Genomic DNA, 24,594 nt, shown 5'->3' on the forward strand with positions numbered 1-24,594 from the left:
TACCAGTAAAACTCATATGAACCTCTCACTTAATAGCGCAGGTAGAAGGAGCTTTTATAGATGAGGCACAGGAGAGAGATGAATTTGAATATATAATATGTGGTAAAAATGGAGTTAATGGGTGAAAGGGAAATGTACTGGGAGTAAGAGAAAGGAGAGATAGAATAAGCTAAGATATTTCATGTACCTATCTGTGTGGCCTTTTGGGCAAGCCACTTAACCCCATTGCCTAGCAAAAACCTAAAAAAAAAAAGATATTTCATGTAGTTTTTGCAATGGTATGGAAAGGGGGAAGGTGAGGGGGGGATTGAGGGAGCCTTCATTCTCATAGGAAATGACTCAGAGAGGAAACAGCATACACACTCAATAGGGTATAGACATCTAGAGAAAATAGGAGAGAAGAAGGACAGGAGGAGGGGAGAGGGGGATGTGGGTGATAGAGGAGAGGGTAGATTATAGGAGAGGAGAGGATAGTCAAATATAACACATTTTCTCTTTTACTTTTTGCAAGGTGCTGGAATTGGGTGGTCTGTCTAGGACCAAAGGGCTGGGTGATTGCTGGGTCTCTGGGGTGGAATGTTGGCTTGGGGCCTCTTGGCCCCAAGGCGGATACTCTGTCTGCTGTGCTACTCAGGTGCCTACAGCACATTTTTGAAAAGGGACAGAGTGAAAGAAGAGAGAGAACATAATAAATGGTAGTGAGGAGGAATGGTTGGAGGGAATCACAATCAGCAACAGCAACTGTGGAAAAATATAGAAGTAACTTCTCTGATGGACTTATGATAAAGAATCCTATCCACCCCAGAGACAGAGCTAATGATATCTGAACACAGACTGAAACACATTTTTTTTTCTTCCTTTTACTTTATTCCTCATGAGGTTTTATATTTTTGTGGGGGAGGGGTATTATGTAAACTCTTAGACAAGAATATTTTAGTAATGTGTAAATAAAGAGAAAATTTAAAAAAGAAAAGAAAAAAAGAAAAAAGAAACTAAATTACCCAAGGGGTAAAAAAATCAAGCCAGATCTAGCACATGTAAAAAAATTATAATTGTTATATGAATTTCTGCAAAGTGAAGTATGCAGCATAACAATAGGTAGTAATGAAGCTATATTTCTTTTAAGGTTGTCAAGCACTGTATATATTTACTTGATCCTCACAACAACTGTTGGGAAGTATTATCATCCTTATTTTAAAGATGATGAAACTGAGTCTGACATAAGTTAAGGAATTTTCCCAAAATCCCATAGCTCCTAAAAATCTGAAGCTAGATTTGAACTCCAGACTTCCTACTCCAGATCCAGTGCTGCTGCCTCTTTTTGTAGCACATTGGCTGACACAGGAGTGGGTGCTTTAAAAATGTTTATTGATTGTTCTGCCACCTGGCTTCCTGAAAAGCAATAGACACACCGACCTATAACAGGGCTGTCCAACCTTAGGCTATCTTAGGGTGGCATTAAAATTATTATTCAAGGGTCACACCCAGAATAAAAAAAATACAGTCCATGTTCAACAGAAATTAGTGCTACATGAGGACTCCAGGTTCAAGGTTCTTAGATATAAAAGATTGCCTCATAACTTCTTAGAAAGTGGGGGAGCCAGTCAACAATATGACAGTCAAAGGTCCAAAGTGGGAAAACAAACACAAAACAATAAAGTGACAACACAACAGTATAACGTAGGTGCATATTGACTAGTCTACATCATATAGACTGAATACATCCCATAGGTCAATTGAAAACACCAAAGAAAACTGACATCAACTAGATTATTTATTAGTGCTGGAATTCAAAAATCTAATACACATTCCATGTAAATTATTATTTTATTTTTTTGACTCATGAAAATTAAAACCCATGGGCAGACCACATAAAATCTCACTGTGGATCCTATGCAAGCAAGCTGTAATTTAGACAGCTCTAACATGCAAGAAGATAAAAGAAAGATCAAATAATCAAATAAAACTGCTGCAAATTTTTATAATGACTATGCTGGACAGCAAAGAATAAAAAGAAGGAAGGGGCAGCTAGGTGGCATAGTGGATAAAGCACTGGCCCTGGAGTCAGGAGTACCTGGGTTCAAATCTGATCTCAGACACTCAGATATTAGCTGTGTGGCCTTGGGCAAGCCACTTAACCCCGTTTGCCTTAAAAAAAGAAAAAGAAAAATAAGGAGGGGCCTCCCACCCCCATTCTTAGAGTCAGAATTGTTGGTCAGTTTTGCTCAGTGGTTCCTCCCTTCTCCTTTTTTGTTCAGATAAAAAGAAGTGTTTAGGGGAGATACAATGCGAAGTGTAGGTTATGCTGATGATGATGATGTTCATACTTCTTTCTCAAAGACTAGGACATCAGGTAGGGGATAACATGCCAAGCACAAGAGCTGGATTTGAGTGAGGCGATGCTGCGCAATGTCACCAGCCCCACTTTCTCCTCCAGACTCCATCTGGGTCCAGCAGCAAGTATGACTCTGGAGGACTGGAGATGACCCTGGATGTGAGGCAATCAGGGTTAAGTGACTTGCCCAGGGTCCCACAGCTAGTGAGTGACATGTGTCTGAGGCTGGATTCCAACTCTCATCCTCCTGACTTCCAAGGTCAGTGCTTTTATCCACTGCACCACCTAGCTGTCCTTGTAGGTTATATAAAAACAAGAAAGCAGTAATTTTTTTTTCAAAAGAGAGATGGTGGAACCCCCAGCTCCCATTGGTGGTTTCCTTGACAGAGATACTGGAGGGATTTGCCTTTCCCTTCTCCAGCACTTTACAGATGAGGAAAGTGACCCTGCCCAGGGCCACACGGCTGGGGTCAGCTCTGAGCTCAGGGCACGAGGCCTCCTGGCTCCAGGAGCTCCCCGAGCTGCTGCCCGTCCCCAGTCACCAGGCTCCAGCCCCGCGCAGCCCCGGGGCAAGGGGATACAAAGGGGCACGAGGCAGTGGCTGCCCCGGGGCCCTGGGTCTGACAGGGCAGGAAGCACCCAGGAGGGAGAGGGGCCTTCCATCAGCCTCCATCTCCACTCCCTCCTAACACTTCATCTCCCCTCTGTGCAGAGAGGGGCAGCCCGGGCCCTGGAGGCGCTAAGGCGCCCCGGAAGTGCTAAGGTCTGGGGTCAAACCCCGCTCAGGCGCCGGCCACGTGGGGGCCTCGGGAGAGCCGGGGCTGGGCCTGAGCCTCCAAGCTCCCCGTGGCTCTATTTGCGGGACCCGCCGCCGAGCCGCTCCTCCGCGGCCTCGGGCCAAGCACACGCCCGTTCCCGGCGCGCAACACGGGGCCACGGCCCGGCCCCGCCACCCGGGGACGCGGCTTCGAACCCCGGCTTTGCCTCGTGCGAGGCTCCGCGCGCGTCCGGGATCAGCTTCCGCTTCCGCTTCCGCCACGGGGGCGGGGCCAGACGCCGCCGCCGGAGCCGGCGGGAGATCCGGGCCTCGGCCGTCCGGGGCAGAGGGCGTGTCCGCGCAGCCGCAGGAGGAGGCGCCCGAAGCCTCCCCGCTGTCCGGGCGGAAGGGGCGGGTCCCGGGCGGGTCGGAGGTCAGGAGCGGCGCCTCGGAGGCGGCCTGGGCCGGAGCGGAGCGTCATGGCGCCGGCGCTGCGCTGCCCCCTGTGCCGCCAGAGCTTCTTCTCGGGCCGCGGGCACGTCTACAGCCGCAAACACCAGCGAGAGCTGAGGGCGGCCCTGGAGCGGCTGCTGCCTCAGGTCGGGCCTCGGCCGGGAGGGGGGTCTTTGCACAAGTGGACGTTTGGGGGCAAAGAAAGATGAGGAGCCTGGGGGCCGGGGGGCCCGTTGGGAGGGTCCCGGGGAGGAGGAGTTGGTGAAGCCCGGGAAGGTCAGGCTCCATCAGGGTTCCGGGGGGCCGGGATAGTAGCGGCCTCGGGCCGAGGAGGTAGACCCCGACCCGGCAAGGCCCCATCTCCCTCCCTCCCTCTGCAGTTCAGAAATGCTTCAGAGGAGCCCGAGAGCAAACGCCTGAAGCGCAGATGCGCAGAGCATCCTCGGGTCCTGCGGCTGCGGCCGCTGGCAGGGACGGGACCGGCCACTTGTGTGTCCCGAGCCGGAGGGGAACTTCCGGACGGGACCACAGGGTCGTCTTTTTCCTCTGAAGGAAGTGAACAGTCCGCAAATAAATGCTAGAATGAAAAGATACGATAAGCAAACTATGAATGAAAATAAATGCTTGTTGACTTAATGAAAGGGATCATTAGTGAATATCTAGACTGGAAGTGATGATCCCAAAGCATGAGCCAGTTAAGACTTCTTCAAGAATAATTATATTTAAATTTGTAAATTAAAAAATTTAAATTACAGCAGTAAAAATCAGGACATTAGGGCAGCTAGGTGGCGCAGTGGATAGAGCACCGGCCCTGGAGTCAGGAGGACCTGAGTTCAAATGTGGTCTCAGACACTTAATAATTACCTGGCTGTATGGCCTTATTTGCCTTTCAGAAACCTAAAAAAAGAAAAAATCAGGACATCACACATACTAGTCATTTTATACATGATTTAAAGTGGTCATCTATGGCAGATGATAGAAAACAGAAAATAAGGGGTCCAAAAGAGATCAACAGTATTTCTTCAAAATATTAATAAAAAAAATTCCCTGGCATAAGAGATCATGCCAAAATAATCCAATTTGCATTTTTGGCAGGGCAGGGTGTGTTAACCTGGTATATCAGGAAGAAAATGTAACAAAAGTTTCATTCTATTCTTGTGGACAGGGAAAAATGGTTACTGTGACAGTGTAGGTAAATGACAGTATGGGGCATTCAAAGCTAGCTAACTGATAAGACTGAAGCAATAGTTATCTATTTTAATGTGTTTCTCAGTGACTATATTTAGGCAGTATGCTTACCAAATTTGCAAGTATCCTTAATCTGAGGGAAGGCTCTCTTATTGAATGACAGGGTAAGGATCCAAAAATATTTGAATAGATTAGAACATTGGGCTTAATCTTAAGATGAAATTTAAAGGGAACAAAGTTAATGAAATACATTTTTTGCACTTGTGTCCAAGAAAGCAATTTCCAAAATAGAAGATGAGGAGGCGTGGTTAGATAACAGTTCATCTGAATGTGAATTATACAGCAGTCAAAAGTGTTATTTTATTTAGCCTTACAATGAAATGAGAGAACTGGAGTATGCAGATCTAAGGATATAGGTACCATAATATTGTACCATTTCCCATTCAGATGACATTTGGACTACTTTCCCTGGTTCTGGGCAGCAGATTTTAGGAGGAATAATGATAATTAGAGAATATCCAGAGGAGGGCAGATAGGATAACTGAAAGGCTTCAGGGATTATTTGAATAAACTAGTCATTTTTACCTTAGAAAAACAAATAGAAGAGAACTGTACTTCAAGCATTTAAAAGAATGTCATTTAGAAGAGGGATTATAATGATTTATACCAAGTTGAAGAGGACAGAACCAGGAAATGAGTGACTGTTGATATAAAAAAAAACTACTGTTGGAGCTGTTCAAAAACTTGAAGAATTTTGTCTTGAGATATAGCAAGTTGTCCTTCAATGGAACTTGTCAGACTCTTGATAGCTACTTTTTAGGGACTCAGAATAAATTCATAGACTGTTACAGATTGAACTATGTTACAGGTTGAAGTGCATATCATTCTGCAAAGGCTTGGGGCTGGTGAAGTGGTCACTGAATTAAAGGATGAATGGATTAACTTTGAACTCCTTCTGTCTCCTTTTCTTTTACCAGGTGGAGGCTGCCCGAAAAGCAATCCGGACTACCCAGGTGGAACGCTATTCTCCTGAGCATGAGCAGTGCTGCTGGTGTTTGTGCTGTGGCTGTAAAGTTCAGAAACACCTGAGCCATGGAAACATGACTGTGCTACATGGAGGTCTGCTGGAACATCTGGCTTGGTATGGAGAGGGAGCTGGTGCAGGGAGGGCGGGGCTTTGTGTGGGTACACATCCCTATATACATATACACACACACACACACACACACAATATACAAGAGAAATACAAAGTAACTTTGGTCAGTAGATACTACCAAAGGTCTCATGAAGAAGGTAATGATGGAACTGATTCTTGAAGGGGAAACCAAAGAAGAAGAGGAAATACCTTCCAGGGTTTGGATATAGCCATTGCAGAAGCACATGGAGGAAAGATAAGAGTATTAGGTTGAGGACATTCCATGTCTTTGAGCTTTGCTCTTCCTGTACCAGAGAAGGGAAAATAGCCCAAGGTTCCTATACCTATAATCTTTAATCATACAGTGAAACCCATAGGAGTGATTTACTATGGAATGACTATTGCAGGGACTTCTCCATCCTTTCCTTTAGAAAGAAAAGCTTAGCAATAGAACTCAGATCCCATGCAAAGGGCTATATTAATACCTTATCAAAGCACACATTTTTCTTTTTTTTGTTGTTGTTAATAATCAATAAAGTTGGGGCAACTAGGTAGTGCAGTTGATAGAGCACTGGCCCTAAAGTCAGGAAGACCTGAGTTCAAATCCAGCTTGACACTTGATACTTAGTATCTGTATGACCTTGGGCAAGTCATCTATCCCCATTACCTTGGAAAAAAGCATAAAAGTTTAAAATGACATATATGTTGTTGATTGTGATCTATTGATTAGGCAGCTTCGCTCAGCTGATTTCTGGAAATTTAATTTGGAAAGTGTTGATTGGAAGAAACTGTCTTGAAAATTATATCCAAAAAAAGGGGGGAAATTCTCAACTATTGTATCCCATTCTCTTCATCTACAGTCCAGACCATAGGAAAGCAACTAGGAAATTTTGGTGGGAGAATAAGGCAGATGCCCTACTAAAAGAAAAGTTCTTGGTCTCCCAGGAAGAATACACCCGGTAAGTTATTGGTTATGAGGATCAATAAGTGGGGAGGAAAAAGGTGAAATCTTGGTATTGTAGAAATAACAGTGGCCCCAATAGTAGAGTCAAAACAGTTTTCAAAAGAAAAAATTGTAAACATCATCAACCATATGAAAGGTTGCTCTGAGTCACTGGCTAGAGCACCAGCCCTGGAGTCAAGTGTACTTGAGTTCAAATCCAGCCTCAGAACCTTGGTAATTACCTTGCCTTGGGCAGGCCACTTAACACTATTGCCTTGGAAAAACCTTTTTAAAAAAATGTATTTAGATTGTTCAAGCTTTTTGAATAAAAGATACCACTGCTGGGCATTTATCAGTATGCTTGGGGGGGGGCAGTAGGCAATGACTTACCCAGGGTCACACAGTCAAGTGACTGATGTCACATTTGAACTCGGGTCCTACTGATTCCAGGGCCTGGCTGCCTCACTGCTGGGCATTTATCACAAGGATGCCCCAAAATGGCATCAAGTATACCAAAACATTTGTAGCAGAACATTTTGTGGTAGCAAAAATTGGGAACAAAGTAATCACCTATTGATTCAGGAATGGCTGAACAAATTGTGGTATTTCATTATGTCATGAAATATTTCTGTACTGGAAGAATTGAAGAAGGTAAGACATTCAGAGAAATCAAATGTAAAATGAAGTAAGCAAATATTCAAAATGACTATAATGAAAATAACCTGGGATCTCAAGTCTATGTAGGCCAAGGAAGGGAAACGAATGGGTCTTATGAAGATGCAAAGTCTGAGCCTTTTAATTTGGATTTCATCTTTTCTGACATTCAAGGACAAACTTGCTAAGTTCAGAGATTCATTACTAGGGTTGATCAGCATTTTTTTGGCTACAATACATACCTTGTAAAGACTGTCAACTTAGTCATTGAAGGGTACTTACTAGCATCATAGGATGATTTTTACAGAGTTCACCTGAGTAATGAGGTTACTTGTGTAATTCAAGTCAGATGTTTACCAATCTACTAATATGCATAGCACTGTTATTTTTTAACTAGCTTTTTGCTCTAGTGAAGAGGATACAAAGGAAATGTAAGATACAATATTTTATTTTCACAAAGATCTGCCTTCCTTCTCTCCTGTACCTCAATGAAAGTTAAATTCAAAATTTAAACACGAAACATCGAACAAAACTTATTCCTGCATTGGCCAAGTCCAAAAAAAAAAAGTGTGCCCCCCTGGGGCCTCCTTTTCAGTGCTAAAATGCATGATCATAATTTTGCAACTGTGATCTAGCCTTCAGAAGTAGGAGAGGCTGTTCACATAGGGAGGGAGCAGATAGATGTATTACCAGAGTCTAGTAAATGGATTTGGGAGCTTTGAGGGCTTCTCAGCTAATGCAAACCTAGGACAGTAAAGCTAAAGCAGGCTGGGATAAGGTTGGCTGTCTCAGGGACTGAAGTGAAAAACAATCTTTAGCAACACCACTTTTAAAATGAATCACCTACTGTAGTTAGTAGCCATGGATATGGTAAAAGAGAAGGTAACCAAGGTCTTGTTTCAGACTTAGAACCATGAAACTACAGGAAAACCAGTTTTTAGTCAGTCTGGCTAATTGCAGAGTACTAATACTATTAGCTAGGTCTGGGTTTTTTGCCTTCCACAATGAGGTGAAAGGAAATGCTAGATTACCTTGCTTCAAATTATTTCATTCCCAGTTGACTAAGCATCACCCAAACTGAAATAAAAAACGTAAGAACCAAATGATCTTTCCCTAACACCCCCCCCCTCAACATTTCCATGAATTATCCTACGTTTGGGTCTTTTGGAGGGAGGCAGGTATGACTAATCAAGGATGCCAAGGTGGTGTATGCGATCAAAACTCTAGATTTGGTTTGGGAAAGTGCAGTTGCATAAGAGATTAAACAAGGGGGTGGGGAAGTAACTGGGGAAAGCACAAGTTTGGGAATGGGGCCAAAGTAGAGTTTCAGGTTGTATAGATTGGTTAAGGAAAGAGGAGTTCCTTTACTTCTTCCTGAGCAATCTCAATGGCCATTTCACTTGGCTATGTCTCCCAGATCAGGATGTCTGCTTTCCCCCATCCCTCTAATCTGTCTTTGCAGATTCAAGAAATCCATGGTAAAGGCTCTGGACTCCTATGAGGAAAAAGAGGATGAAATGATTAAAAAGGTATGTTAGGGTGAGATTATAGGAATTTGTACTCCCTATGCTTTGGATGGCATCTTAATCTACTCTGCCCCCCCACAGATGGCAGCCCAGATTCGAGAGGTGGAACGCAGCCGGCTGGAGGTGGTGCAGTCTGTCTTAGAGGTTGGTTTCCAGCGGAGGCTCCAGAGCAGTATCCACCCTGGCTGGTCTCTGAGTGGCTTTCAGCTCCCCGACAGCTCACCTACGGGGCACTCCTTGAGAACACATGTTCTGCTTGGAACCCTACAACTGAAGGCATCTTGACTTCCTAGGGCATCAGACTGGCCTGAGTAGGGGTGATTGGAAAGGGGCTCAACCTAGATCCTATGGATCCCAGAGAAGGGAGGGAGGGGCATCACCCTTGCCAAGCTTCCTGAGACTGCTTGGAGGTTATTGGTACAGGGAGGGGTTTCTGCACATTGGGCAGCACAGTTCAGCTGTCAATCTGTCCTTTGGGCACTGGGATCTGAAGGGTGGGGAGGACATCACAGGCAGGTATAGAATTCTAGACACATTTATTTTTCCTGAATCAAACTCAGCCTCAGGCAGCACCTGACCCAGAAGAGGGCTGTTCAACATCTTGTATCTGGAAAGGAACAAACAGGTAAGAGTACCAAAAAGAGGACCCTTTTAATTCAGATTTTATCAACAGGAGATGCTTAGGCTAGGAATGGAATAGAATAGTGGTGGCATTCCTGTGAACATGTAGCAGATATCTGGGCATTTGAGTTTGTAAGTTCTATGGCTGGCATGTATCAGTCTGCTTGCTGCTAAGGACCTCAACCTCCAGGCTCTCTCCGGCTTTCTTTTGCAGGATAGCCTCCAGCTCACAACAGCTCACCATGGATCCACTTGGAGCCCCAGAATTGAATTGGATGGAAGCCACACAATCCCTGACTTTCATTGGACATCAGGTAATGTGCCTTACTAACTCCTAAGTTTATAAATATAAAGTCGAGCATTGTCTTTAATGGGCCTTTTTTTCCTCCCTAACATAGGATACCCCTGGAGTTGGCAATGTTCATTCAGGTAAGATACAAGAGTTAATCCTGATCTCTTCCTGACATGCAACTTTCACTTGGGCCTCCCAACTGTGTGAGGACTCAAGACATTCACCACTCTATATCCACCATGCTGCCAGTCAACTTTATTAGAGTTAAGATCTTAAGAATTTTCAAATAACCTTAATATTCTGGTCCCTGTCACAGAACTTCATTTGTAAGAAGGGGATACCCTCACATACTGTTTGCAACTCGTTCTCATTCTTTTAGGGGCTACCCCTCCCTGGCTGTTGCAGGATGATGAAGACTGCAACAGTTCAACATTCCAGATTGGACCTTCTTATGAAGAATTCCTCAAAGAAAGTGAGTGAGTTATTAAGATGGGATTGACTTTTCTCTTGACACTTAAATGTTCCAAACCTTCCCCATTCCCTTGCAGAAGAGAAGCAGAAATTGAGAAAGCTACCCCCAGACCGAGTAGGGGCCAATTTTGACCACTGCTCCAGTACAGGTGCAGGCTGGCTGCCTTCCTTTGGCAGGGTGTGGAATAATGGGCGTCGCTGGCAATCTAGGTAAATAGGCTCAGCCTATGCTAGTTTTTTTTTTTTAAACTTAATCTCAACAACCTTATCTTTGAATTTCTTTCTTTACAGGCATCAATTTAAAGCGGAAACAAAGCAGTAGATGGGCCTGTCATCAAGTACATGACTTTCCTTACAACCTATGTTAATATGGTATGGATATTGTAAATAACCCCCCCCCAACTTTCAGTTAATTATAGCTCCAGGAAAAAACATGGCAGGTTTAGTCCAATAAGTTTATTTTTGAAAATGTACACAAAAATGTTGAACCTGCCAAGAAAAAAAAATCATAATTAGAAGCAGCCACATTCACATTGGTCCTACCCAATTTTCCTTCAATAAATGTTATCAATGAAGTTTTCCTCTTACCATTTCATGCATCCTCAGCAGCTGGAGCATCTCCACCCTTGGTGTTTCTAGTATATAACACTTGAGCTCTGTGCTTGGAAACCAGCTTGATCAGACCTGGGGGGAGGGGGGGGTCATGCATAAAATGTTAAAAGGCAAAAGTCAAAAATTTTAGGCTCTGAAAGAAGCATGTTGACATTCAAAAATAGATATTTTGGTAACTCCTTTCCTCTACCCATAATTTTTGAAATGTCAAAAGCTGGACCAAGAGGGCCTTTTTAGAGCCATAAACTCAAGTTTCATGCTGGGAACCATTTCCTTTTGTGTAACTTCTGCCTTCCTCTCTGAATTATATCACTTTAAATTTTTGTTATTTGATCAGAGCCTTCATTTGGTCTAAACAGTTCCCCATCCTTGATGTGGAGGAACAGAAGGTCTGGTCTACTAGATCAGACTGCAGTCCTAGGTTGGGGCTAGCTCCTCATGTAGGTTCTGAAAATCTAGGAAAAGATGGTGGCTTTAAAAAAGGGGGGAGGGGATTTGGAAGAGAATTTACAGGAAAAAAGTGATTTCAGTTTTGTCCTAAGTTTAAAACATCTTCTGATTTTTCCATCTGAAATGTCCCAATTTGTTCCCATTTCCTCATTTTATCTGTGGATGGGGAAGCAGAGGCTTGGAGAATTAGAGATTTGCCTGAGGTCACAAGTAGAAAATATAGATTTTAATAAAAGCCCCTAACTTTTTTTTAAAAAGCCATGTTCTTTCCACTGTAAAAATTTCATGTTTGCAAACGTGTCATCCTAAGCACATCAAAATGTACAAAAATAAACACCATCTGGCTAATAGAATCACTCTTCATTTCTTCCCCATCTATGCTAAATATTACTCTACAACCAATCTCCCAACCTACCTCTTTTCTTTTACTCTCAGTACAACTCTTCTATTTCTAACTCCTGCAGAAGTCTATCCTTCCTGCCTCTACTCTATTCTCTCTTCAACCATCCTTCAAGTAAATTTCCTACCAAGATCATTATTTCCCTAATAGAAAGTCTCCAATAACTCTGAATTGGCATTCAAAGCCTTCACATGCTTCACCCCAACCTTATTTTATTCCAAGTTCCTTCAAATTTAGATCCCATCTTATGTGAAACCTTGCCTGAATTTCACCCTAAAATTATCTACCACACCTCAAATTTCTTAAAGCATTTTGCCTCTTACTCTGCCCTGTATCCTAGCTGTATATCTAGATTTCTCCCCTTTAAAAAAAGCCCTCTGATCCTTCAATCTAGTCCTATTTGCCAAGGTCTATTGATTTCACCTTGCACTATCTCTGAAACATTTTTTTTCCTGACAATTTCACCACCTCAGTGCAGGTCCTCATCACCGCAAGTTTTGATTTAAAAACAAAATAAAAAAACCTACTGGCAGGTCTATCTGCCTCACATCTTGCCCCACTCCAATCCAATCGGGTATAAAAATGAAGTTCCCAAACTGCTAGTCTGACCATAGATCATCAGTGTCAGTGATTCCTTATTGCACCCAGGATCAAATAGAAAATATTACTTGGCATTCAAAGTCTTTCATAATCTCACCACCTCTCCACACCATCCTGCCTTACAGTCCTTTTACTCCTTTCACATGCATTCTTTCACCCAGAAACACTGAGCTCCTTTGGCTGTTCCATGAAAAAAATACTCTGTTTAGGCCACTTTCTCTTATGTATGGAATGTTCTCTCTACTCTGCTCCAACTACTGACCTCCCTTACATTTTAATTAAAATCCCACCTTATTCAGGTTTTGTCAAACCTTTGGACTATAAGACATATATATAGTGGCCTTTGTTGTAGGGTAGAAATTCTGTATTCAGTCCTTAATGAGTTTTTTTTGGGCAATGTGACCCAGGAAGATTCAAAAGGTTGGATACCCCAGCTCCACAGGAAACTTTTCCTCAATAGGCTTGTATTCTATTTATCGTGTATAAAGCTTGCTCTATATACATTTGTTTGAATGTTATGTCTCTTGATGATAGGGTTGTCTTTTGTCTCTGTATTTCCAATACTGAGTATGGTGCCCACCCCCCCAGCATGTACTCACTATTGACTGACTGAATATCCTGTATATCAAACTTCTCAGGAGACAGGAGATGAAGCAGGTTGAACAGGGCTTCAAAATATAGTCAAAATAAATCAGAATGGCTAGTGAAAAAAAAATCTATGAGCTCTCTCGTCCAAGCTTTACCTTTACTAAGCAGTTCCTGGAGGGCTGCTCGGGCCAAAGAACCCCGAATCTTCAGTCTCTCTGAGACTACTGCAGGGGTGATAAGTTTATAATTGGGGACCTCCTTGCAGAGTTTGTCATACGTTGCTTTGTCAAACAGAACCAAATTGTTGAGCTTGTCTCGGACTTTTCCCTTGGACCACTTCTGCTCGAGAAAGAGAAACAGAAAAATATGCTGTTAGGATGCTCTCATTTAATAACCTGAAGTTTACAATTACTTAAATTCAGACAATTTCTCAGAAAAAAATTATTTTCTATAGACAAATTTTTTTAAGACTCAAATTTAAGTTAAGTGACTTTCCTAAAATCAAAGCAGTCAAAACTAAGACTTGAGAGATCCTGGAGTCAGGAGTTACTTCTGATAGATGCTGGGTCCCTGCACTGAGGATTAAGAGACTTACCAGAGGATCACACAAACAGGATTAGAACTCAGGTCTCCCTGACTACTGGGTTCCTGCTCTATGCACAGCAAACCCTCATTTCAAATCCAATTTCTGAGCAAGTCATGGTAACCCCCACCTTTAGATCATGGTCTTCTCTAAGAATTAAGAACAGGAGCAACTAGGTGGTACAGTGGAAAGAGGACTAGCCCTGGAATCAGAAGGACCTGAGTTCAAATGTGACCTCAGACACTTAATGATTACCTAGCTGTGTGGCCTTGGGCAAGTCACAACCCCATTGCCTTACAAAAAAATAAAAGAAATAAGAAAGGACAGAGTTGCACAAGAAAAAAAAATTCTGTAGGGTTGGTACTTTGAATTCTTGCCGCCTCAACAAAAATATTTACAAATTTTATTTAACAGCCCCTACCTAGCTACAAATTTCTCAAACACGAAATCTCATCCAAACTTTCCAGAAATAATCCTATTCATCTTAATTCAGTCTAAGCCAGACATACAATAAGTGTTAAATTAGGTTGCTACGTTTCAGGCAGGTTGAAACAGGTTTAACACCGTTGAGCACCGGAGAGATGCGAAGAGGGCAAAGACCATCTACCTCGGTGCTCGGGGAGTTTACAATCAAAGGGAACGAGTAAAGCAGCCCAACCTCATGTTTAGGCAGCTCTGGTAATCCAGGCGAGTTTTTCCTGAGTGACTAGAAATCGCCTTCAAACTGTCCATCTCAGCTAACCTGAGGCCAGAGATCAATTTTAATCCCTTTTCTATGCGACTAGGCTCGAGCCCACCCGTTAAAGGCTGTTCCTTCAAAGCAGCGCCGTGGAGGGAGCAGCCCGCCCGCCTTTACCTTCTTCTTGGCTTTGCCCCCAGACTTGTTCACGGGATCTTTGTCCTTCTTGGCCGACTTGCCGGCATCTTTCTTCTTCTTGTCGTCCTTGGGCGGCTATAGGGAGGCAACGGAGACGGGAGCTGAGTGAGGCCGGGCAGCGGCGGCCCGCCCCGGGACCCCTTCCCCCCAGCACGTGGGCCTAGGGAGAGCGCGCCCGGCCCGGGCCCCCACCACGCCGCGGCCTCTAGGCCGCAAAGCCGCCCTCCTCTTCCCTTCTCCTCTCCGTCGTGCTCACTTTCTGGACCCCAGCCCCAAGCCCCTGGTCCTCACCATGGCGAAGCTTCAGGAACTCTTACTGCAACCGCCTCCGAGCTAAGATGTCCGACAGAAAGGAAGTGGGTAGTCCGGGGGGCCGCAGAAACGCCGTCTGTCTCGTAAGTGCTTCCGGGGTTACGCCGAAGGAACTAAACGGGGCGAACTACAATTCCCAGCAGACATCTCGTAACTCACCCAGTCTCAGACCCTTCAGATTCAAGAGGCGTGGACACAATTCCCAAGATGCATCACACCACGGAACACTGCGTAGGCGGCTACTATAGTAACACGGGGGGAATCTGGTGCGCCGCGCTTATGTCGCAACAATGCGTTCTAGCTGCTAGAAGGAAAAGAAAAGATACGAAACTACCCTTGAACTCAATAATTACTCTTTACAGAAATGATGAACTAGAAATGCGAGTAGAACCAACAAACATGCATTGCAATTTTTCCTCTCCCCCCTCAACCTCCACGAAGCAGGTTGGGCCGGTCGAGGATCACGTGGAACAACCAGGGAGGGGAAGCTAGCTTTTAGGACGGGAAAGCGGAAGCAGCCGCAAATGGAGCCATGGCGATCTTCAGCGTTTATGTGGTGAACAAGGCCGGCGGCCTCATCTACCAGCTGGACAACTACGCGCCCCGTGCGGAAGCTGAGAAAACCTTCAGCTACCCCCTGGACCTGCTGCTCAAGCTACACGACGAACGCGTTCTCGTAGCTTTTGGCCAGCGGGACGGCATCCGGGGTGGGCGGGGTCTTGGGCGCGTGGGGGCGGGGCCGAGGAGCGGCCGCTCGGGAGGGGGCGGGACTAGAACCCGACTCGTCCGGGGGCGGGGCGGGCCCCGGGGAGCCCGATGCGGATTGGCCGGGGACGGAGGGGCGGGCCCGGGGCGGCTGGGCGCGTCCGGAGCTGATCGGCCCCGCCCCCGCAGTGGGCCACGCGGTTCTGTCCATCAATGGCGCGGACGTGAACGGCAAGTACACGGCGGACGGCAAGGAGGTGCTGGAGTACCTGGGCAACGCCGCCAACTACCCCGTGTCCATCCGCTTCGGCCGGCCCCGCCTCACCTCCAACGAGAAGCTGATGCTGGCCTCCATGTTCCACTCGTGAGTTGCGCCCGGCGTGGGGGAGGCGGGGCCGGCGGGCGGGGAGCCTGGGGCCGGGGGCCGCCCGCAGCTCGCCTCCTCTGCCCCCAGGCTGTTTGCCATCGGCTCCCAGCTGTCCCCCGAGCTGGGCAGTTCCGGCATCGAGATGCTCGAGACCGACACCTTCAAGCTGCACTGCTTCCAGACGCTGACAGGTGCGCGCCCGGGGCCGGGGCGGGGGGCGAGGGGCCCGGGGCCCCGGGAGTCAGCCTGCCTGTGGCCCAGCTGCCCTCCCACCCCTGAGCCACAGCCGCGATGCCCCCGCGGAGAGCATCGCCTGTGCGGAGTTGGTGCTTTGGGCTTTTCCCTCATCTAGCAATGTGTCATGAGAAGATTCAGAAGTGACTTGCAGGGGCGGCTGGGTGGCGTAGTGGATGGAGCACCGGCCCCGGAGTCAGGAGGACCTGAGTTCAAATTCGGCCTCAGACACTTAATCATTACCCAGCAGCGTGGTCTTGGGCAAGCCGCTTAAGCCCAAACCAAAACAAAAAAGATTATTGGAGCTGAAAAAAAACCTTAGAGGTCTTCTAATCCAGCAACTTCATTTTACAGATGAGAAAACTGGAACCCAAGGAGCCTAAGCGAATTGCTCAAGGTCCTATAGCTAGTTTGTGGGAAGCTAAAATAAAAAATAGGATTTATTCTTTAAGGGTTCTTTCCTCCTATACCACACACACACCCACTTCCTTACAATCCACAGGTATCAAGTTTGTAGTACTGGCAGATCCTCGACAAGGTGGAATTGATTCTCTCTTGCGAAAGATCTATGAGATTTACTCAGACTTCGCCCTCAAGAATCCATTCTACTCCTTGGAGATGCCCATCAGGTAAGTTGTGTCTTCTAATTTTTATCAGCTGTGTTGAAAGGATATCTTTCCTTTTTGGTTTTTTTAGTTTTTTTGTAAGGCAAATGGGGTTAAGCGGCTTGCGCAAGGCCACACAGCTAAGTAGTTGTTACTAAGTGTCTGAGACCGAATTTGAACCCAGGTCCTCCTGACTCCGGGCCAGTGCTTTATCCACTACACCACCTAGCCACCCTGCTATCATTACCTTTTAAAGTAGACAGGGACTAACATCCTGTGTTCCACAATTAAGTGTCACTTTGTCACCATTGTCCTTCACCTCTTACTTGTGGCTTCTGGTCTCAACCCAGGTGTGAGCTGTTTGACCAGAATTTGAAGCTAGCCCTGGAAGTAGCCGAGAAGGCTGGGACTTTTGGGCCAGGATCATAGGCCCTCCAGCAAAGAACCAATCTTGAGACAGACTCAGCCATTTTACTGGGATGGAGATCCAAATACCAATGTTAGAGCACATCAAGAAAGCATGAACTCTGAGCAAGAGAGTAGTGTAGTCCTTTTTTAAGAACCAATTCTTCCCTGTATATAATGGGTTGTACAGATCTATTTATGGAAAGAGTGAGACCTGATTGAAGAAGCTGTAGTAATAAACAATCCTATGAACCCTGAGGTAACCTGGTTTCCTACTTTGGGGATGCTGAAAAGCATTAGAAGACAGCAAGACAGTTGAGAAGAGAATAATGGGAGCAGGGAAAATGACTAGAGAAGCAGATAAGGGATTATAGCATGATTCAGTAGAAAGAGCATAAACTGAATAATCCAAGACCCAAATTCTAATTCTGACTGCTTCTGAGTGTAACTTTGAGACTTAACTCAATTGCTTGATAGCTCTTATAGAAATGGAAGGGAGCTAAGAAATCCACATCATGAAGGCAAAGGCCAGGTAACAACTATTTATTAGGTATAGGTGAATCAAAGGACCAAGGAAGTCCCCTTCCAACATTTCTGATATACCTGGCCTTTTCTGCCAATAGGAACTTCCTCCATTTCACACGAATAGCTCATGAAACACCCTTCTTGTGCAGCACTGAATTCTGGACTTTAGGGCCACGTGAAACATGTCAAATGTTTACTATATGGAGACTATGCTCCATGTAAACTGACACCTAGAATTTTCTTTCACCCACCAAAACCCTAAGATTTCAGGTGATTCTCAAGTGATAAGACTCAAAACTGTTCTCTCTTGTCCATGTCCTTCCCAGAAAGGTGACACACCAAATTAGGCAATCTTAATTACAGATGTGACCTGTACAGTGGCACCATTGCCTTCATTCTGGACACTATAAATCATTAAGGGCAAACAGAGGGAGGAGATAATTTGTTTTAAAAAATAACAGTGAAACAAGTTTCTGAACAAAGCTGCCTTACCTACAGAAGTTAGGGTGCTGTTTGTCAGAGATAACAAACAGTAAGGTATTTGAATTAGAAATGCTGTAGCATATCTTACATGTAGGAGGACTAACCAAGATATGGAGCTGTTGGGAACCAGCTTCCTTTGTCTGGTGGTACCCCCCCCCCAGTTTTGGCAAGGGGAGAAAACCCAAAAACTGAGTCAAGATTCTTCTATAGCTCTATAGAAATAAATTACTGATAACACTTAGTATCAAATCTAGTTTTTTCTTTTTTTGTTACAATGCTTGAGTTCACTTCCTACTCCAGTCTCAGAGAGTATAAAAGGTAAAAGCGCCGCCACCACTACCCTGCCCCCAGGTTTTAATCAGAAAGTCCTTGATATGGTGTCTCTGGGTATCATCTGAAGGGGGGAGGTCAGGTCAGTAGACCAGCTGTTCTACCTTCTGCCTAGGACCCTGCCTCGATACTGAAGGGAGAGGGGCAGAAGTGGGAGGTGATGGGGTACAGGGAACCTAACCCTGACGCAGGCTCAGTTGTGTAACTGTTTGTTTTGGGCATAGGATGGAAAGCTGCCGTACTCTGGGGACAAAGGTTATAATTTAAATAAATTGACAGGCAGAGGGTGTTGGGAACTGGAGCCCTGTTCTATTATGATGATCCCAATGCCTGCATGGGGCAAAGAGGCAAAAAGGGAAGCCGGAGGCTCACTGCCAGATGAAGACTGGGAAGCACACACAGGCACCAAAGGAAGACCTGTGTCTGCCTTCAGTCGGCTTTCTTGGGCAGCCGACCCATCTTGGTTCGGATATTTCGGAGGAGGAAGAAGGCCACAGTACTGATGGCACAGATCACCTCTGCCACCCAGAAGGCAGTGCTCCAGCTGTAGTGCTTAGCGATGGTGCTGAAAGGTAGCCCAGCCAGGAATCCACCCACTGTGAGAAGAGATGGAAAAGACCATACTGAATATAGGCTACCAAGAGGATTTTACCAAAGATGCTACCAGAGCAGAACAGGACAGGGCAGAATAGGAGTTGGTGGGGGGTGGGGAAGGACTCACCATTGGCCATTAACCCTACGATGGCATGGGAAGTACCACACAAATTGGGAGGGGCACTCTCATTGGCAATGACCCCAAACAGGGCGATGGGACCGTAGGAGGAGAAACCAAAAATGGCACCCAGGACCAGGATCCAGAGCTGCAAGAAGGGTGACATTTAGGACCAAAGAGACTTGACACCATCATTAGAAGGGAGAGGATGGAAAGGATGCAGGAATGAGTGAGGTCAAGAAGATATCCCAAGGACACTAGGACAGGATGAACAGTGAAACCAACCCAGATGTTAAGAGAGAAGGTGCATGGTTCCATGAAATGAATCATAGCAGTGTTTGCATTAACCAGGGGCAAGGGGGGGGGGGGGCCAGGAAGGCAGAAAAGAGACAGATAAGACACCTCATGCTCTGTGAAGCCTGTGAGCTCAGCCAGAGGGTGTAGAGCTGGTGTCCAGAAGGCAGTATCCTAGAGGTATTAAAGAAAAGCAGAGAAACCCAAAAGAACCAAGATAACTCAAGAGATCCAGAAGAATAGGGGAAATGAGGTCTTGATAAAATATATGTTGGAGAAAACTAAGAGACAGAAATGGAGGGAAGGAAGGCTAGAGTCCAGGAGATCAGATGTATCCAGACACCTCCCCCACTCTTCTCCTATCCTAGAACCATCCCTCTCACCTTGGGGGAGCCACTAGTGACTGTGACACGAAAAAGGTACATGGACCCAGCCATCCCAGCCATCATGAAGAGCAACAGCCCATGGCGTGGGTTCCCGTATACAGACAGCCCCACCTGCACAATATCAAGAATGGTGTTACACCCCTAGAGAAAGGCAGAGCACCTCCCCCATGGACTCTGACACAGCAGGGCTTTGGCAATCCCACCCCAGTGCTAAGTAGTGGCCTCGTACCTCCTGGGGGCCCTGGGGCTGGTCACTGTCTTGGGGCCAAACTCCACCCTTCCCTCCCTTTCCTTCATGGAGCACGTGCTTGGCAGCTGCTACAGCTCAGGGCCCGCCCCCCCTCCAGTGGGCAATGCCCACAGCCAAGGAGAAGGAATATTCAGGCTTCTCCACAGCACTATAGTGCCTGGTATCTGTGGCTTCCTGTGCTTATTCCATCATTGGGAATAAGAATTTTGACTCTCCCTACCCACCTGTTGGCCTACATCTGCTGTCCTGGAGATGGTCAGATCAAAACTGCCACCAGTGCCTTTCTCTCTCTCTTTCTCTCTGTTCACTTACCTTTGCCATGGATCGATCTGAGAGATAGCCAGCTGCAATGCTACCCACAAGGCCCCCAATCTCCAGGGCACTCATATAGGAGCTGCCTGTAATGGAAAGAAAGGTGCTGAGAAAGAAAGGCAAGAGCCTAGAGGTTACCTACCTTAAAACTCAGAGGCAGAACTGGTGTTCTGACATCTCTTGCCATTCCAATCCAGAAGCAAGGCCAAACTTCAAGGTAGAGGCTATGACTATACAGGGAAGCTGTGCCCCCCAATCTACAATGCTGTCTGTGCATCTTGAGCCTATCCTTGTGTCCACCGCTTCTAGAAACCCACTATCTCTGGGGATTGACTTAATTGACTTACCCACAAGGGCTGACTGTCCTTTCTCCTGGATAAGGAAGAACTGGCCCCAGTCAGTACAGCAAGTTTTTACCCCAAATACCACCAGGTAACCAGTAGAGAGAACCCACAGGTATGGGGATAGCAACAGTTCCTGAAGAGTGCTCTCCTCATTCTGGGACCCTAAAGGCAGAAGTAGAGAAGGGGATTAAGGGAGACCAAGACTCAGCCTTGTCTCCCTTCCCTGCCTCCTCCCAAGCCCCCAACACTCATTAACCAGCTGCTAGAGCAAAGTCCAGCCTCAGAGCACAGGGGTCAGCCTAAAGGACATCCCCCCCTTCCACTGCCCCATATATAACCTTCTAGACATCATGTCCAGAGGAAACTGAGGCCCAGGAGAAGGGATGAAGGGTGGGGTAAAGAGGGAAGCTAAGCAGCAAGAGACTTTCTAGGAAATTGTACTGGGCCCTGGGAAATGTCCATATTCCTGTAATGCAGCTGGGAATGAAAATCCAGTGCAGCTAAGGGACAGAGAAGGAGAGGGACCAGCCAAGCCTGGACCAGCAGTCTCCTGATCAGAGACTGAGGAATGAGGAGGAATACAGAGGATTCACAGCATCCACTGTCTTCACCATTCCTCTGGCACTCAACTGAAACACTGATTTCATTGGGAGAACTGTACTCTAAATGTTACTTCCCCTGCCCTGGTACTCATCTCCCACATTGAGATTCTAAATTCCTAGAGGGCTAAGACCCTAGCCTGGGGCTGGACATTTAATAGGCCCTCAACATGCATTTGAGTGAAGTAATGAGTTGAGCAAGTGAGTTAATGAAGGGCAAGAATGACTGTGGAGGGGTGGGGGAGGCTCACCCTTCTTGCCCTTTTTGGGGGTAGTGTCAAGGTTTTGTAGCCCAACATCTGCTGGCTCGTTTTGGATGAAGAGGAGGCAGAGGAAGGAGACGACCACACACAGTGCCCCTGAGAGTCCCAGAGTACTACGCCAACTGTAGTTCTGTGCCAGGATAGTCACCAGGATGGGACCCAACCCTCCAGCCAGGTTCATGCTGGTTGACAGGATGGCCCACCAGGTGCCAAACTGGGATGGTTCGAACCACTGAGGGATAGAATATAGCAAGGTGGGTGCCTGCCCCATCCCCCAAGGAGGGGTTTCACACCCGTGCCCCCTACCACCACCTAGTCAAGAAGAATCTGTCAGTTTGGGGGGCATGGGGAAGGACTGGGGAGATTGAGTAACAGGCTAGAGTCAAGGAAAGCCAAGATTAAGGCTTCTTCCAGGCTGTCACCTGATCCCTGCTACCACCCGAGTGCCCAAAATATCTTGACAGGCAATCTGAGCTGAGTTGAGTTCCTGAGGAATTGGCCCCGGAGGCAAGAAGATGTATTCTCCTGACATCCTATGAGCATCTCTTGGGCCAGCCTAAGCATGGGGGCTGGTGCCTACCTTTCGTAGCACCTTTCCACAGGGAGGCCAGCCCAGCCCTTGGGCCAGCCCATTAAGGAACCACAGGGCAGCAAAGACAGACACTGTAGAGCTCCAGGAGAAGGCCACATTGACCAGTCCAACCAGCAGCAGTCCAGATGAGAAGAGCCAACGGGCACTCATCTGGTCAGATAGCACCCCACTTACAAACTTGCTGATGGCGTATGCTGCTGACTGGCTGCTGGTGATGAGTCCTACAAGAAGGGTATGGGGAACAGTCAGGGAGTGAGAGATTAGGGAACAGGGAAGGGTAGAGTATACAGTGACTGGAACGATGTCAACAAAAAGAACACTAAAATGAGCCCAACTGTGAATAAGAGAAAAATTATTAATGGTCTCAGAAAACAAGGAAACATCCCTCCCTCCTTTCTCTAGGCTTGGGAAAAGGGAGTCTGGTCTATTAGAGAAGAATGTTGTCCACACTTATCAGGCGTGGTCCGGTATTTTGGCTTAAACTTTATTGCAAGGGGCAACGAGGTGGCACAGTGGATAGAGCACCGGCCCTGGAGTCAGGAGGATCTGAGTTCAAATCAAGTCTCGGACACTTAATAATTAACGAGCTGTGGGACCTTGGGCAATGGGGCACTTAACCCCATTGCCTTGCAAAAACCAAAAATAATCAAAATAAAAATAAACTTTGTTGCGAGAGGAGAGTTCTAAAAAAGAGGAAAGGAGGGAGTTATTCCCAGAAATGACTAAAAACAAAAAAAATCAGTAAAACTTATTTTTAAAAATAAAAGAGGGAAGGGCAGTTAGAATGGAAAGTCAAAGGGCACTAGGTCAGAAACCATGGGATAGGTAAAAAAGCAGGTGAGATATGGGGCTGTGGACCAAAGGTGAGGTGAGGGTGCTCATTCTCACTCCTCTTCCACAACACTCACTCCCCTCCCCCTCCCCAGCCCTCCCCCTCAGCACCAGCCCCAGGATGAACCTTGACCTTTTCAGTCTCTGGGAATGTTCCAGCCCAGCTGTCTGGGAGAAGAAAGAAGGCCTGGGGAGCGGAATAGCTCCCTTTTCCTCATCTACCAGCCCCAACGTTATTTCCAAGCCCAGGCCTAAGGGCCTGAGATCTGAGCCGGGGGCTTTGCCCCTATCCCCGAGATCAGCCAGGCTGAGGCCTCCGGCGGCTCCCGGGACGAGACCCCGCATTCAGCACTCCAAGCTCACTTGCAGGTGCCCTGCACAGCGCTCTCACCTGCCTGGGCCGGCAGCAGAGCGCTGACACTTAACAATATGGCCTTGGGGAGTAGCTTCCATGCCCCAGTCTAAGTCTCCTCATCTGCGGGAGGGAAGGTTTACACTTCAGTGAGGGGCTTTGCATCCGGCCTTCATTTCAGAGCCAAACGGATCCGCTCCTGTCTCACCCACTCTCCTTCCTTAGGTAGCAGGGACCCTCTCAACCTCTGTTGAGACCCCGCACACTGGGCACCACCCGCCGGTCCTCACCCAAGTCATCCTTGTCTAGCGAGATCTCCTCCACCAGCGACGGCATGACAAAGGAGAAGGTCTTCCGGTTGAAGTAGTACAGGCTGTAGCCCCCAAACATGGCAGAAAATATCACGGCCCGGTAATACCTGTAGCTGCGGGCCACCATGATGCGGGCTGGGAGGGCGCCCCGGCCCGGCCCGGCGCGGCCCCGGCCCGGCCCCGGCTGGCTCGGCCCCGGCTGGCTCGGCCCCGGCTGGCTCGGCCCCGGCCCCGGCCCGGCCCCGGCTGGCTCGGCCCCGGCTCCCGGCCCCGGCCCCGGCCCGGCCCCGGCTGGCTCGGCCCCGGCTCCCGGCCCGGCCCCGGCTGGCTCGGCTCGCTCACGCACACACAAACTGCTGAGCCGGGGCTTTCCGCGCTCCCCGCGCCGCGCTCCCGGCGCCCTTTATAGCCGCCGTCTGGGCAATCATTAAGCGCGGGGCGGCTCCCTGGGAGCCAGTGTCCTGGAAGGAGAGGGCAAGCGAGGAGCGCGCTCGGCGGGGGCCGGGCCGGGGCCGGGGCCAGCGGGGGAAGCCGCCCCCCGCCCGGGCCCCGCCGCCGCCCGCGGTGATTAACGGCGCAGCCGACCTGCCGGGGCCCGCCGGAGTCCCGAGGGGGCCGGGGCCGCGCTCCTCCCTCGCTGCCTCGGCTCCCTCACCCCGCCCCGGGGCCCCCACGGGCCCGGCCCGGCCCCCGGCTAGTTCTCCTTTCCCTCCTTCCTCCCGAGGGCCTACGTGGGGGGCGTGTCCGCTCTTAAGCACGAATAGGTCGGTAAGGAGCCAAGCGCGCCCCCACTCGTGTCCCCCGCCGGGCCGCCTCGCAGCCGCGGGGTCACAGAGGGTGACTGGGCAGCCTCAATGGGATCACCGGGCCGTGCGCACCAGGGACAGTGGCGCCTTG

General features: G+C 47.6%; 4 protein-coding genes across 6 annotated transcripts; 2 read left to right on the forward strand and 2 right to left on the reverse strand.

Annotated features, from left to right (window-relative positions):
* Positions 1-3,521: 3,521 nt before the first annotated feature.
* On the forward strand, positions 3,522-10,950 carry CENATAC (centrosomal AT-AC splicing factor). Its single transcript, XM_074215221.1, has 11 exons — positions 3,522-3,691; positions 5,711-5,874; positions 6,729-6,827; positions 8,928-8,994; positions 9,073-9,135; positions 9,552-9,616; positions 9,827-9,926; positions 10,011-10,041; positions 10,284-10,376; positions 10,453-10,585; positions 10,667-10,950. The coding sequence occupies exons 1-11, from the start codon at positions 3,572-3,574 to the stop codon at positions 10,695-10,697; spliced, it is 966 nt and encodes a 321-aa protein (XP_074071322.1). The 5' UTR covers positions 3,522-3,571; the 3' UTR covers positions 10,698-10,950.
* On the reverse strand, positions 10,812-14,887 carry RPS25 (ribosomal protein S25). The gene is made up of 5 exons (XM_074215223.1): positions 14,777-14,887; positions 14,465-14,560; positions 13,181-13,364; positions 10,964-11,059; positions 10,812-10,864 (listed from the first exon to the last, which is right to left on the reverse strand). The coding sequence occupies exons 1-4, from the start codon at positions 14,777-14,779 to the stop codon at positions 10,968-10,970; spliced, it is 375 nt and encodes a 124-aa protein (XP_074071324.1). The 5' UTR covers positions 14,780-14,887; the 3' UTR covers positions 10,812-10,864; positions 10,964-10,967.
* Positions 14,888-15,118: 231 nt separating this feature from the next.
* TRAPPC4 (trafficking protein particle complex subunit 4) lies at positions 15,119-19,485 on the forward strand. The gene is made up of 5 exons (XM_074215222.1): positions 15,119-15,504; positions 15,692-15,866; positions 15,957-16,060; positions 16,606-16,732; positions 17,059-19,485. The coding sequence occupies exons 1-5, from the start codon at positions 15,330-15,332 to the stop codon at positions 17,135-17,137; spliced, it is 660 nt and encodes a 219-aa protein (XP_074071323.1). The 5' UTR covers positions 15,119-15,329; the 3' UTR covers positions 17,138-19,485.
* Positions 16,907-23,870, reverse strand: SLC37A4 (solute carrier family 37 member 4). Of its 3 annotated transcripts, XM_074215220.1 has the most exons (10): positions 23,677-23,765; positions 23,426-23,509; positions 22,192-22,424; positions 21,600-21,843; positions 20,753-20,911; positions 20,406-20,491; positions 19,841-19,954; positions 19,566-19,631; positions 19,173-19,311; positions 16,908-19,047 (listed from the first exon to the last, which is right to left on the reverse strand). In XM_074215220.1, the coding sequence occupies exons 3-10, from the start codon at positions 22,351-22,353 to the stop codon at positions 18,881-18,883; spliced, it is 1,137 nt and encodes a 378-aa protein (XP_074071321.1). In that variant the 5' UTR covers positions 22,354-22,424; positions 23,426-23,509; positions 23,677-23,765; the 3' UTR covers positions 16,908-18,880. The 3 variants fall into 3 exon arrangements, with proteins under 3 accessions (XP_074071319.1, XP_074071321.1, XP_074071320.1); XM_074215218.1 differs by lacking the exon at positions 23,426-23,509 and having other exon boundaries at positions 16,907-19,047; positions 23,677-23,870; XM_074215219.1 differs by lacking the exons at positions 19,566-19,631; positions 23,426-23,509 and having other exon boundaries at positions 16,915-19,047; positions 23,677-23,869.
* Positions 23,871-24,594: the final 724 nt, after the last annotated feature.

Source organism: Macrotis lagotis, chromosome 1, assembly GCF_037893015.1.
Source record: "Macrotis lagotis isolate mMagLag1 chromosome 1, bilby.v1.9.chrom.fasta, whole genome shotgun sequence".
NCBI lineage: Eukaryota > Metazoa > Chordata > Mammalia > Peramelemorphia > Peramelidae > Macrotis > Macrotis lagotis.